We start from the raw sequence: 14,458 nt of genomic DNA, 5'->3' as shown, positions 1-14,458 counted from the left end.
AGGGATAAACGAAATGAACTTCCTTTGGGGGTATTTAAGAGATTGATTCAAAATTTTTATTACCCCCAAAAAATGTACCAGGCGAATGAAAAGTGTCATCAGCAAATGCCAAATTCAGGCTATGAGAGGGGCACAGTAATCACTGGTGGCCACACTGTTTCAGTCTCAGCCAGGGCCAGTGTCCCGTTCTGACAGAGGAGCTCGGACACCAGCCCCTCCCTTTCCACCTCACCTGACTTCATGCTCATCAGTGTTCAGAAAGCTGGAGAAAATTAATGTCACGTTACACCAGAGACAGCATCAAAATATATTATTCTCAGGACAGTAGACCCTTAAATCATGCCCTATGCATATAGGAAGCCAACCTTTCTCTCTCTAGGTGGACTATAAATTGCACTGAAAAGATCTGTTATCATTGCTTTCTAAACTAAGTTATGGTGTGTATTTTTAATCTCCTTTTCCACTGTAAATTATTGCAATAATTTGGACCGAGCATTTAAATTTTATCTAATAGTCTTATTTCCGGTTATACTTAGCACATAACTGAGTTTACAACTCTCTGTTACCCATCATTTCTTGAGTATTAATTAGTGGGGTAATGATTCAGAGTGATCACTGTCATGGAACTAAATTAATATCTCATCCAGAATGTGAAGGACATCTCAAAGGTATCGTGAATACCAAAGAGTTGATTCTGCTAGAATTATTAGCTATGAGCATTAATAAAGCTGCCAGCGTTAAGTAACAGGAACAGTTCCTCCTTGGCAGCAGTCCATCATGCAGAATCAGACACCCACAGCAGACAGGTGTGGAATGGTAATGCTATCTGTGTGGCTGACATTTTATGAAGTAGAACTCAAACATATTGTGCTGTTTCTTCCTGGAAGCTTATTGTTTCTTCCAGCTTTGCCATGAGTTGACCAATATTTGCCAATCACTAGGTGTTTTCATTGCGTTCCATCTCACATGGTACAATGATCCATTCTGAGATGTTACGGCACCCTCTGAGAGGGACTGAACTGGGAGGCAGGGTGAGGTTCTGGGGACTCATGTGGCTCTTCATTTCATCGGAGCTGGGCAATTGCAGCTTCTTGATGTTCCATGCAGACCTACAAATGTTTATGCCATGGGCTTCCAAAGTGTGCAGCTGGAGTCTTTCTAAAGAGGCCACAAAGACAAGAAATGGGGACAGCAGAACATAGGTGGCTGGATAGGACTCTTAGCTCTGAAACAGATATTTTGGAGGGGCTCTTGTAAAAGTGTTTTCTTTTACATGCTTTGTGGTGTCCCCAAAAGGTCCCTGATGGCAACCAACTGCAGAACAGCCTAGACACTGGATAGCCATTAATTTAACTCTATTCTTCAAACATTTCCTGAATATCAACTCAATGCCAAGAAAAGGAGTATGTTTAAAGGTTGAGAGCTCTGGAAAAAGGCAAAGGCAGTATTCTTTCTTTGGGGACATTTGTGGCCTTTGGACAGAACATCCCCAAATCCAGTAAACAGGTCAACCTAGCTGGTTCTTGTCCTAGTTACAGTTTTTATTGCTGAGACAAAATATCTAACACCCATAATTTAAAGGAGGAAATGTTAATTTTGGCTCACAATTTGTAGAGGTTTCAGGCCATAGTTAGTTGGCTCCATGTCAGAGTGACATAGCAAAGGGACATCACACAGGAGAAACAGTCTAGGGCAGAGCAGGCAGGAGGCAGTGAAGCCATGAACTTGCCTTCTATCTTTCCCCAGGCTGCAAACCTGTTGATTGGCACCACCCACACCCATGGCGTAGCTTCCATTATCCAAACCCAGAACTATGCTAAACCAGTTTAGGCATCACACACCCCTAATTCCAGCATCACACACTTACTCCCATTATCACACACCCTAGATCTAATCCCCTCCAAAAAAGTCCTTTGGACAAAAGGGAATGATTAATGATGATAAAGGGGAGAGGAGAAGACTTAGCGAAGTCTGTTGGTTTAGATTCTTCTTGACTTCTCTGGGTCTCTGGATAAGAATTTTCCTTTCCTGGAATGAAAATTTTATGATTTACTTTACTGGAAAGTAAAGAATTCTTTTATGACTTGCTTCAGAGATGGCCAAGGGGAAATAGGAACTTCCAATCTCTGTTATTTCCTCACCTGCCAAGGTGCCACACATAGGGTAGCATCTGAATCTCATCAGAACCTAGAAATGGAAGGATCTACCTTTATTTGTTACTACTATGAGGTATTCCCCAGTTGTACAGTACAGCTTTACAAAACTCACAATGTAACATTGCAAATCTCTAGTGCATTAATATTAGTGAATAGAACTGTGAGCAAACCTTTGGTCACTGCTTAACACCCTGGCCAGATGCACAGAGCAAGCAGCACACATAGGGTACAAAGGACTTGGGGTGAATGCAGCCAGGACAAATGCCCCAAACAGGTGCTGTGCATCCCAGCAGAGCCTGGGCTGTTCTTAAGACAGAGACCCCCCACCTGGGTCTCCAAGACACAGAACCTCTCTCTTAAGAGCTTTGAATCCAAATCTTGGCTCTGAATCTTCAGTTTTTCTGGCCATGAATTTTTCATCTGTAAAACAGGATTAATGATAGTACATCTCTTATAAAGGCATCATGAGGATTAAATAAGTTGGTGCATAGAGTGCTGGCTCTGCTCTGTGGGCTGAGACAATGGCCCATGGCTGAGGCTGTGTGCACAGAGCCAGACCCCTGAGTCTACCTGGGTGCCCATGCTCACCCTTCCCACAGGAGCAGCCAAGCCTCCCAGCAGGCTGTTGGAGACAGAAGGGAAGAAGGGAGACCCTGTAACTTTCCTCAGCCTTTAGAAATCTGGCCGCCATTCAGAACCTGCTAAGGAACACCATTTAAAATATATATATATATATATATATATATATATATATATATATATATATCATATTATTTCAATTTTTTTGGTTTTAAGTAATTTTAGATTATACACAAGTTGTGAAAGCAGTACAGTGAGTCTGTATACCATTTAGCGAGTTTCCTCAAATGCTGGCTTTTTGTGTAGCTGTGTCCAATTATGAAAACTAACAAATTAACATGGCATCTGCTCAACTACATTAGAGGCTTTATTTAAATTTTAGCAATTTCTTTGTTAACATCCTTTATCTCTTCCAAGATCTATTCCAGAATTCCCTTACATTTACTTACATTTTTTTAGTCTCTTCAAATCATTCCTTGAAGATACTGATTGGGTATTTTGTAGAAGTACTTTGGGTATGTCTGATATTTTCCTCATGAATATATTGCAGCTATGCATTTTTTCCCAGGAAGGATTCCATAGAAGGGATAAATTATTTTCCACACTTGATGTTAGGAGTTACGTGGTGTCATGTTGGGGTTTTATTTGTTTGTTTGAGACAGCATCTCATGATATAGTTCAGACTGGACTTGAACTTACTATGTAGTCTAGGCTGGCCTCAAACACATGGCCATCCTCCTGCCTCAGCTTCCCAAGCGACTGGGATTATAAGCATGCACCACCATGTCTGGCCATAGTGTCAACTACTAGCTCAAGCTCTGTTAACCTGAGTTGTTTGATGGATTTACCCATTCTGAAGTTACCACTATTTCTCCATTGGTCCTTAGACCCATCATAGACTTGGGGACATTTATTTCATTTTCTGGGTTTTATTATCCAGTATTGCATGATTCACTTTGATGCTCAACCTACTTTTGAAACCACTGCACTGGTCACATGGTGGTGCCTGGCTGTCATCCATTTACTCCAGAGGCTGAGGAGGATTGAAAGTTCACAGCCTGCATAGGCAGCCTGGAAATACTGTGTCTCAAACTAAAAAAATACAGGCTGGAGCTGGAGCTCAGTGGTAGAGCATTAGCTTAGCATGTGTGAGGCTTTGGGTTCAATCTTCAGTACTGGAAAAAAAGAAAGAAAGGAAAGAAGGAAGGAAGGAAGGAAGGAAGGAAGGAAGGAAGAAAGAAAGAAAGAAAGAAAGAAAGAAAGAAAGAAAGAAAGAAAGAAAGAAAGAAAAGAAAAGAAAAGAAAAGAAAGAAAATGGATGGATGGGGGAGGTAAGATGTGGCAGAGCACACTTATGTCTGAGACCTAATTTAAACCAGAGTCTATGAACAGCACACCCACCAGCAATAGCATTTCCTTAAATCTCCCTATGTACACTAGATGTTAATTCCTTCATGCTCCTTCTGCTTCCCCTACAATGAAAAAGGAAAACTTCCTCATACCACTATGCAGGGCTCATCCCCACAGGGGCTGCACAGCACAGATGGCCGGCTGCAGCCAGCCCCAGGGACTGGCTTGGGGCCCATCTCCTCCCAGTCTGCTCCTTCAGCTTCAGTGGCCCAAACAGGAACTTGGGCACCGAAATCTATCCTTTTTCAGAAGCTCCTACAGGTATAAAGTTTGTGGAATTTCACTTGGGTCAGGCAAGGAAAGGGAGCTATGGAAGCTTTCAGAAAGTCACGTTTGAGAAGACCTGATGGATTAGAAGCATAAGCCAGGAAGGGCTTTCTAAAGAGAGGTGGAATCCAGCTGAGAGCAGGCTCACAGCCCAGAGGCAGCTCTGCCTTCTAAGTCACACAGAGCTCTTCTCTGCTGCTTGGACAGAGTGTTAAAACACGGGAAGAACTCTCCCTCCAATGGATGGCCCATTGGATACCTCTGGAATCAACATACCCAAATATGTGAATTTAATTCTCTTGCTATGTGATCAATATGAAGTCAGATAAGTTTTCCTTCAGAGAAACTTGTCTTCTGAGCAACAAAATTGATCTCCTAGCATCCTTTAGCTGGGTTCCAATTACCCTCGATTCCTGGGTGCCAGATCAATCTCACGATATTTTTAGAAGCCTAATTGTTTCTTTAGCCAGATTGATGCCAATGAGATGTCCAAAACTTGGATGAGTCAGACTTAAAACATGAGATGGAATAAAAGCTTAACCCTGAGGGTTCATGGCAGTATGGCATGGTTCTCCAAATTACACTACATAAATGTGCATAGATTTCCCTCACAGGTTTCTACTCCATTTTGTTTATTTTTCCTTCATAGTGGTCAGTTCCAACCTAAATTGTCCCCCTGGTAGACATTTTCTGTATTGAAAACATCTTCTATTAAAGTTTTAAGGCATTCCAATTTCTAGGGTAAGCAAATCAGTGAAATCTGTCACAACTAGATAGGACAGGACCCAGAGTTTCATTCGGCCACATGTCCTTCAGACACAGGCATATGAGGGTTGTACAGGTTAATTCAGGCAGCAGCCACCAGCTTGAGAAATGTTTAGACGCTACATGATGAAAGTAAATCTCTCTTCTGGAAGAACTTTAACCCAAGAGAAGGAGCTGCCCAAAGGTTTATTGCTGTCAGAACCACAAACTCGACACCTCTCTTGATAAAAGACTTTGATCCCTGACCCCTGTAAAGCTGCAACTCTAAAATCCATTTGTGTATTGATCTCCTTGGAAGAAAACAAGTAGGTGGCTAGCAGGGTGAGTATCTCTGGAAACTAAGCTCTTGACTGGAAGGGACCCCAGAACCCCCGAGCTCTCAAAGAAGCTGGATTGTGTGGTTTTTTCACGTCCTCATTGTCTGCAGAGATCTCAGTTGGTGACTGAAGCTCAAGGTGGGAAAGTTTATCTGCTGGGAAACCTGGACTTTATCACCTACACTTCAGAAAACAGATGGGATGGATGGTCTGGATGGAGACTAGTTTGAGATTAGCTCTCTTTAGTGACCCTATAATGGCACCCCTTAGCCCCCCATGTTAGCTCTGCGCATAACACCTTGAAGAGATGAGCCAGCATTTCTTATTTGAGGCTGAGATGGGCAAATGAAGGCAAAACAGTGCTGGAACTCTCAGGCTACACAGTAGGGACTGAGAATTTAGAATTTCTGGACCAAGGAGCTCCAGACATTGAGTACACAGGAGGTATAGAGCAATGAAAGGGAAATGGTGACATCTTACTGGATGATTTCCTTTCTGTCCCAGAGGATCAAAATAGGATCAGCAGCTTTCCCTGCTTGGGGGAAAAATGTCTTTAGAAGCTTTCTGTTCCCTACTAACTCCATACAAAGTTCTTTCAGCAATGGACACTCAAACACTATTGACTGAGCCCCTTGCAGGCACTGTTCTAGGAATAAGACAAATCCCTGCCCTCACATGAAGACAATAAACAAGGAAACAACAAAGCCAGTTCAAACTGAGCTGAGCACCATAAAGAAAATGAGGTGGCATGCAGGGGGCAGGTATCATGTAAAGCCTGTGAAAAGTACTTATTTGAGCTGATGGACAATGGTGAGAAAGAGTAAACTAAGAGGATGTGTTCTAGAGATGTAGTCAACCTCACAGGCAAAGGCCGTGAGGCAGGAGGGGCTTGGAGTTGACAGTGGGGCAGAACGGACAAGGCTGAGCAACATAGGAAAAGACCTTGCAGGCTTTGGCTGTAGGCTCTGGCTTTAATTAGAAGTCTGCAGAGGCTTTGAGATGGTTCTGTGGAAATAACCTGGTTTTGTTTTATAAATATCTAGCTATTTGTACTAAATCCTTCATATGTGAGCACGAGTAGAAAGAGTACAACCATAACTACAAATGGGTAGCACCTAAACCTCGGAACATTCTAAGAACATTTTTATGTCTATTTAATAATGTTAGTCATTGCATTTAAAAAACCTTACCACAAGGGGCTGGGGGTTTAGCTCAGCGGCATAAGCACCTGCCTTGCAAGCAGGTGGTTGTGAGTTCGATCCCCGGTACTGATAAAAATGAAAAAGACAAAAAAAAAAAAAACCTTACCACCTGCTTTCTGAATAAACACCAGAAAAACAATTTACTAAAATTCATTTGGCTAGAAAGTAAGATTTGTGCTTGTCAGCTTATTAAAAGTTACCATCTTACTTGAATTAGTCAACAACAAAAAATTGGCTTTGATTGGTTATCTCATTTTTTTTTCCTACAGGGATCCTAATCACCCTTCAGTACCCTACCATTACTATGAACCTTTTGGACCTGATGAGTGCACCATGTACCTCTCCCATGAGCGGGGGCGGAAGGGCAGTCACCACCGCTTCATCACGGAGAAGAGAGTATTTAAGAACTGGGCACGGACATTCAATATTCATTTTTTTCAACCAGACTGGAAACCAGAGTCGCCTGCTGTAAATCATCCGGAGAATAAACCTGTGTTCTGAGGAATGGGCATGCAAGATCATTAAGCCCAGACCATGTAATACCTGGTACCCACAGCATCAGAGTTCTGGAGCCACCAGACAGAAACTGGAAGCAGAGAAGCAGTCTCTCCTTCAGCACCATGGACAGCTGCCTAGCTACGCGCCCAAGGCTCACTGTAGCTGGCTTGTGCCAACAAATTCCAGAGTTAAGGCGTCCCAAGGAGTGCTGCCACTTTCAAAGGAGTCACATTAGTAACTGAGCACTCATTTCAGCGACGCTACTGTGGCTAAAAGCAGTTTGGATCTCTTTCCGTTGCCTTTGAAACAGAAACAAGCAACTCAACAGTGGTTGTATTCCTTTATAGAAACACCTCATCAAAAGACATTTTTCTACCAAGTTGTATTCTATCGCCCAATCTATATAACATTTGTCCTTTGTTGGACTGTTTGTGTGATTTGTAAAAAGCAGCCTGAAAGTACAGACATGGTTTTCGAAGAGCACATCACCACGGACTGACTTTCATAAGGCAAATGTCCAATATTTATTTATTGAGAGTTTTTTAGTGCACACTAGGCCAGTATTTTTATACAGTATGATTCTGTGGTAATTTATTCCTCCTAACTTGCCTCTTCACTGATGGTTGGAAATGGCCTGGAATTGGGCTGATGAGCCTCTGTGTTCACAAAGCTGACTGTTAGCATGCACTGGTATTTGACTTGAAAATGTTGTGTAATGTGTTTCTGAACCCCTAGGCTTCAGGCAAATTGCTGTGTCATAGCGAGAACATCTATAACATTTTCTAATGTATAGACATGCTCCAAAAGGACAAAATTGAAAACTAAAAACTGTTATTAAAGCAAAAAGATGCTAACAAGAAACCTTAAAGATAGTTTTCTTTAGTAACATCTGTTTTTGTTTTTTTGTTTTTTTTGGTTTTTTTTTTTTTTTTTTTTTTTTTGGTTTTTTCCCTTTTTATCGGTACCAGGGATTGAACTCATGACTGCCTGCTTGCAAGGCAGGCGCTTATGCCGCTGAGCTAAATCCCCAGCCCCTAGTAACATCTGTTATAAGTAACTTTTCTTAAGCCCTCTTTTCCTCTTCTTTAAAATGATGTCGCTGTCCTGGAAGATCTCTTAGGTTTTGTTCCAAATCTAAAACTCTGTATGTCCTTCATAGACTTGTTTGAAGACTCTTTATATTTGGAACAATAGGATTCCAACTTTAGTGAGGACCATATTCTGGGGACATTTTATACTCCAGTAGTACTTATCTCCCTCTGTGGGTAAAGCCCTTCCTCCTGGACAGACCCCATTGACTAAACCTATCCCCTGCTTCTTTGGAAGCAAAACACACTTTTCTAAAAGGTTCCCGGACTGCAAGGAGCTGCCCTTCTATGAGGAGAAAAGAACAGGAAATGTTTCTCTCTCGTATGGCTCATTAGCTTATGTGCTGTTCAGACTCGCTGCAAATCTTAAATTATATTCACTAACTCCTTGGTCTGAAACACGAGGAAAGACTGAATTTATACAAAGTAAGATCAGTTAGCATGATAGATTTTCATTTCAATAAGTAATATTGCCCAAAAATAGTCTTTTAAGAATATACTAGTGCTTTTTTTTTTACATTGCTTTGGAGGCATTAGTTCTGTAAAGCAAAATTGGAAGGTGCCAGCAAATACTATGTATGGAGACTGCCATGACTCAATTTGTGATTTAAGGTCTCTCCCTTACCAGTTCTTTTTCCTCTTCTTAGAACAAAGATTCCACTCCCTTTCACTAACTAGTACTGTTAGCTATACGGAGTGCTGAAAGGCAGATACAGTCCAAGGATTCACACAACAAACACAAAGTTCATATTATTTTTAAGGTATAGATTGAATTGTCAAAAGACAATGAAATGCTAAAATAGCTGCCTAAAGCAGCCGGAATTCATGTTTTAAAATTTCCTCATAGTTCTGGAACTATGAATTTCACTCCAACACAGTGTGTTTACTGTATGGAATCTGAACATATAATGTTTCTATCAGCATAAAAAGGATATAAATTTTATGCAACTGATTTATAGGCCATACTTAGGATCACATGAAAAGATTGTTTTGCTCAGATGTCAACTCTTTAACAAGTCGTATTCTTATGGCAATGTGGAAAGGCATAGTTACAAAGACATAACAATGTTCTCTTACCTCTTTGTGGATTTTTAGGTTGCTCTTTGTAAAAATTATTAGGATAGCTCCATATTTTTGTAACTTCTGCCTCTGAAATACTCAAAAGAGTAGAAAGCAACACACTTCAAAAGTTTTGGCTGCACTAGGAAATGTTTCAAATCCACATGGAACTAGAATTTGTGAATTAATATAGGTTTTTAAATATGGTACCAATAAGTATAGGAAATTATCACTTGGGTGGTGGTTTTTATTGCAACATTAAACAAAATGCCTAGAATCCTGATGGATTGTACTGAGGGACCTGCTTGTGGGCGACTGAATTCTTGTCTTGCCACTGTCATTTCATGACTGCTGGACTTAACACCCATGCAATAGCATTAAACATAACTCTGATATAAAAGATGATTACCAAACCATGTTTACAGACCTCAGTGGTTTCAGTACATTTGAAGCCTAAGTCAGATTGCTTCTGTAACCCACCTTTCTCTCCCCTCCCTAGCTGTGTCATCAGCTTCTTCCTAGATTTTAAGACCCCAGAAATCCAATGCCACAGCTGGCCGACCCCTGGCTTCTGTTATTTCAATGCAAGAACATTTGGCAGGGGCCATTACAGTAGATAGCCATTACGGGCAAAGTTACAGGAATTCACAAACAAAATCAATCACTTCAAATGGCCCATAAAAAGAGGAATCTCACATTTAATATTCTACAGTAAATATTCACCCAAGAAAGCGTACATTTAAAGAACATTAGGAGGTAAATATTCAGCGCACTGCGTGGGGACTTTCTGTGTGATTTCCATTACCGTTAATGGGTGTTCGGCAACTTAAGTCCCTGTGCTTCGCTAACCCTGGAATGCACTCCTGAGGGCTAGACGTTAAACTGGCGCAGTTTGGGAGCTCCAAGGTCCTAGGCTTTTAAAGTTCAGTGTTTCCTTTTAACAACTTAATATGAAGCACAAAGTAGCATACCTAAAAGAGAAATCTGTGCAGCCTCTTGGAATTCCAAATGACGCCTCTTATCAGATGACCTTTGTTTTCCAAACGTTTTCTCCATTAATGATCTTTCTAAATTACTTTAGAATGGAGAGGAATGGTCTTGTTTTTGAGACAAACACTCCCCCTCCAAGACTAAAATGATGATTTAGAAGCTAAATGGATGCTAAACAAAAGTGGAAGGAGAAATTTGAACCTTAGTTAGGTTTAAGACAGTGCCATTTAAATGCACATGCCCTAGTATTTTTCCATGTGTGAGAGTGACCTTATTCCAGAAAATGCCCGGACTCCACAGGGGAGATGATTACAGTTCTGAAATCAACCTCCTCCTAGAGAAGATCCACCGTCCTCTTCTATCTCTGCATGGCTCCTACCTGACCCAATCATTTCTTTCATCTTCAAGTTTTCCTCTTAAGCAGCGCTCTGTCTCTTTGACATCATTCTCTCCTGACTTTGTTCCTATGTGTTGGTGTGATCTCAAACCAGCCGCCTTTGGGGCTGCCAGGGTCTTCCTCATGTTTTAAAACTAGAGCCCTGCCTGGGGACAGGTTTGGAGCAGAGCCTGCCGCAGTGACGACCTGAGAAGGTGGAAAGAGTCCATTGTGGCTGCAGGATGAGCTCCTTCAGGAGCGCCCTCCTGGTGGGGACGGGGCTGGGAAAGAGCAAAGAGAAGGGAGTTCCATGGTGCAGATTTTCTATGCTAAAGCCAGGGCAGTCCTGGGGAAACCAGGATGTGGGCTGCCCTCTGAGAGGCTAAAATCAGAAGCAGGGTGTGGGGGAGGCGGGGAGGAGTGAACCACTCAGCACAGAGTAGGAGATAATGGGAATAGAAAGAGGTAAGAGAGTCCTAGGACGAAAACCAAACAGATTGTTATCTCTATTCTAGCCCACTCACCACCACCCCCCACCTACTCAGGGTATTGAAAAGCCAGTGCAAAATACATAAGTAAATAAAAGACAAATCCTGTTTGTTTCTATTCGGTGCCCTAATATTATATACTACCTTGTACTGTCTTTTGTCTTCTTATATATGTGTCCTATTAGACTAGATTGTAAGCTCCATGAGGGTAAGGACTGTTTCTCTTTTGTCTTTGTAGCCCCACACCTAGTACAGTGCCTTGCATACAATAGGCACTCAATAAATGTCTGTTGTTGATCATAACCTCTTTAATGTTGACCTGGTGCTTGGGTATTGAAAGAGTCCAGGAGATTCAATAGGTTGTGATATAGTTAAATTCGAAGGGGGTTTTATTTTAATAGGGTCAGTACCTAAACCTGTAACATTTTTAATCAATGGAGCTGACCTAGATTTGGGCAGGATACTGTTGCTGAATTTATTGGCTTTGCTAATGCTGGCTCTACTGAACACACAGGTGGAGTAAAGTTCAGCAAGCTTGTGTTTTCACTCTTAGTGACCGGCTCTTAGCGCAAATTAAATTTAATATTGACAAATGCTGCACCGTATGCAGGAAGGCAGCAAAGCAGCTGGGGCTCTGACTTCTGCAGTTGGACTACAAAAGGAAGGCTCTGCTGAGAGCGGCTCTGCCTGCCCCACCTCCACAGCTCCCAGCAGCTGCCAGGATCCGCTGGTGGTTACTGAGGGTCTATCAAGAGGAAGTGTGTACTCGCCTTAAAAACAAACTGAGAAAGCACTGCCGTGTCCATGAAGCAGATCCCGAGGGAGAAAGGGGGAGCAAGAATTCTTAGGGGAATGTCCTTGGATTTCTAATTCTCTTACTTTCTAAATATTTTTATTAGATTTGGGTATATTGATAAATACTAAAGCATTTAGTTTTGCATATTTGTCAACACTATAAGATTGTTATAATGTGGCATATCTTTTTCTGAAACTTGCTATTTTCCAAGATGTGTGCATTTTTCATGTAATTTTGGTTTATTTTCACTATTGTGTTAGATCATTGTGTGAATATATCATAATTTATTTTTATCCCTTCTTCTCCGAATGACCATTTGAATTTTCTGGTTGTTATTCATATGTGCAGTTCTTTTATGGAATTTTTTTTGAGACAAGGTCTCTCTATGTAGTGCAGATGGACCTTGGACTCACTTTTGTAGCCCAGGCTGGCCTTGAACTCACAGCACCCTCCTGAGTCCTGGGATTATAGGTGTGTGCCACCACAGCCAGTTTATGGACATTTTTAGAAAGTTCTTCTAATACATGTATGCAAGAATTTTAAGTGTATACTGACTGATGCATAAAACTGCTGGGCTACAGGGTGAAACTGTTCACATAGGTACAACACAGCCTAACTGTTTTCCCAAGTGGTTTATACCTCCAGCAGTAGCTTTGATACCCTTGCCAACATATAGTACTTACAGACTAGACATTTTTACCCAGCTTCTGGTGTAAATTATATCTTATTGTGATCTTAATTTGTATTTCCCCAATTCCTTATGAGGTTTATAATTCTTCATGTTTATCCATTAGTTACCTCATCTGCAAAATGATTACCATCTTCCTCTACTTTTTCTACTGGGCTATCTTACTTTTTCTTTTAAAGAATTATTATTATATTCTATATAATAGATCTTTTTGTCATATGTGTTGCAGATACCTTTTCTTGTTTGTGGGTTAGCTCTTCTTTTTCTCTCTGATATCTTTTAAGAAACAGAAGTTTTAAATTTCAAAGTAGTCATGTTGTCTATCTTATGAGTAGAGCTTTTGATTCCTCATTTAATAAATATTCCACAGTTTCTGGTCAATAAGTATTTTCCTATATTTTAAATTTTCCTATATCTAAGAATGTCATAGTTTTTTCCTTTTGTACGGTAGTCAAGAATTTACTTTTTTGTGTGATGGCAGATAAAAATCACTCTTTTAAAATACAGGCACCAGCCACCCCAGCACCATTTCTGAAGAATTAATTCTTCCCTAAGAATCTGAAGTCATATTTCCATAATTCCATATATGGGAATTAATTCCTGCTCTATTTATCCTGTCTCTTTGGATCAGATTGTCTGACAACACCATAATCTTAATCATTAGAGCTTTTTAAGTTTTGATATCTCACAGGGCAAATTCCCTTCCATCTCACAGTTTTCCCTGAGGAACGCTTTATCTTTTTAACATATCATTAATTTTCATGGAAATACAATTGTTATTCAATAAGTACACAATTTACATAGATAGACTGATGAAATTGTGTATATCTATTCACTCATGAAATGTACCCATGAACAAGACACATATGTGGAACATTCCAGCACATAGAAGACTCCATCCAATCCATTTCCCCGACATGAGTAACTACTTCTTCAGCATAGATCGCTTACACTTGACTTTAAATTTCATACAGATTGATTCCTGTGGTACATACTGGCTTATGTCTATCTTTTCTCAGTCAAAATTATGTTTATCAGATTTATCCTTGCCCAGGCACATAGCAATAGTTCTTTGTTTCATTACCATAGAGTGTTGCCATGCACTGGAATTACTAATTCTAATGTTGATGGTCTTTTGAGCTGTTCCTGCCCTAGAAACTACTGTAAAAAGAGTTGTCATGATCATTCTTATAAACGTGTTTTGCTGAACAACCTTAATCCATTCAGGAGGCTGTAACCAAGCGCCATGAAATAGGTGGCTGGTAAATTAGATGCATTTATTTCTCACAGATCTCAAGGTGCTCGAATGGCCAGGGTCTGTTTCAGACATTCTTGCACACAGAAGCTACTGTCTTCTTGGATGGAAAGTGCTCTTTGGGGTCTATTAACAAGGCCACTAACCTGCCCAAGAGCGTTCTGGTCCCTGAGTTAACTGCCTTTCAAAGGCCCCACCTGCTAACCTAGCACCATCACATTAGGACTTCACCACACAAACTGGGCATTCAAGGGTACTAAAATTCAGCCCATAGTTCATTTCTGCTGGCTGTCTGGCCCACAGCAGAACTGCCAAGTCCTGGGATATACTTGCTGCAGATCTTGGTAGCTCCCCACCCACAATTTTCCAAGATACTTACACCAACTGACAATTCCACTCACAATAACTTAGAATTTGGTCCTTTACGTGCTTGCCAATAAACTTGGTATTATCTTTTCTCATAAGCTTAATACTGTTGCTGGCTGTCTAGTGATATCTCCTAGTAGTCTTCGAGCTTTATCTCT

At 40.9% G+C, this 14,458-nt stretch overlaps 1 protein-coding gene across 1 annotated transcript in view; it reads left to right on the top strand.

Annotated features, from left to right (window-relative positions):
* St6galnac5 (ST6 N-acetylgalactosaminide alpha-2,6-sialyltransferase 5) overlaps positions 1-11,498 on the top strand; it is a 177,956-nt gene extending 166,458 nt beyond the window's left edge. Inside the window, exon 5 of the mRNA XM_013143174.3 lies at positions 6,966-11,498. Within this exon, the coding sequence (XP_012998628.2) occupies positions 6,966-7,197 (232 nt within the window). The 3' untranslated portion in view covers positions 7,198-11,498. The remainder of the gene's footprint in view (positions 1-6,965) is intronic.
* Positions 11,499-14,458: the final 2,960 nt, after the last annotated feature.

Source organism: Cavia porcellus, unplaced genomic scaffold, assembly GCF_034190915.1.
Source record: "Cavia porcellus strain 051 isolate PalLab524CR breed Dunkin Hartley unplaced genomic scaffold, mCavPor4.1 scaffold_1, whole genome shotgun sequence".
NCBI classification, from domain to species: Eukaryota; Metazoa; Chordata; class Mammalia; order Rodentia; family Caviidae; genus Cavia; species Cavia porcellus.
Note: the sequence above shows the minus strand (reverse complement) of the source record. Positions and strands in the feature narration are given on the sequence as shown.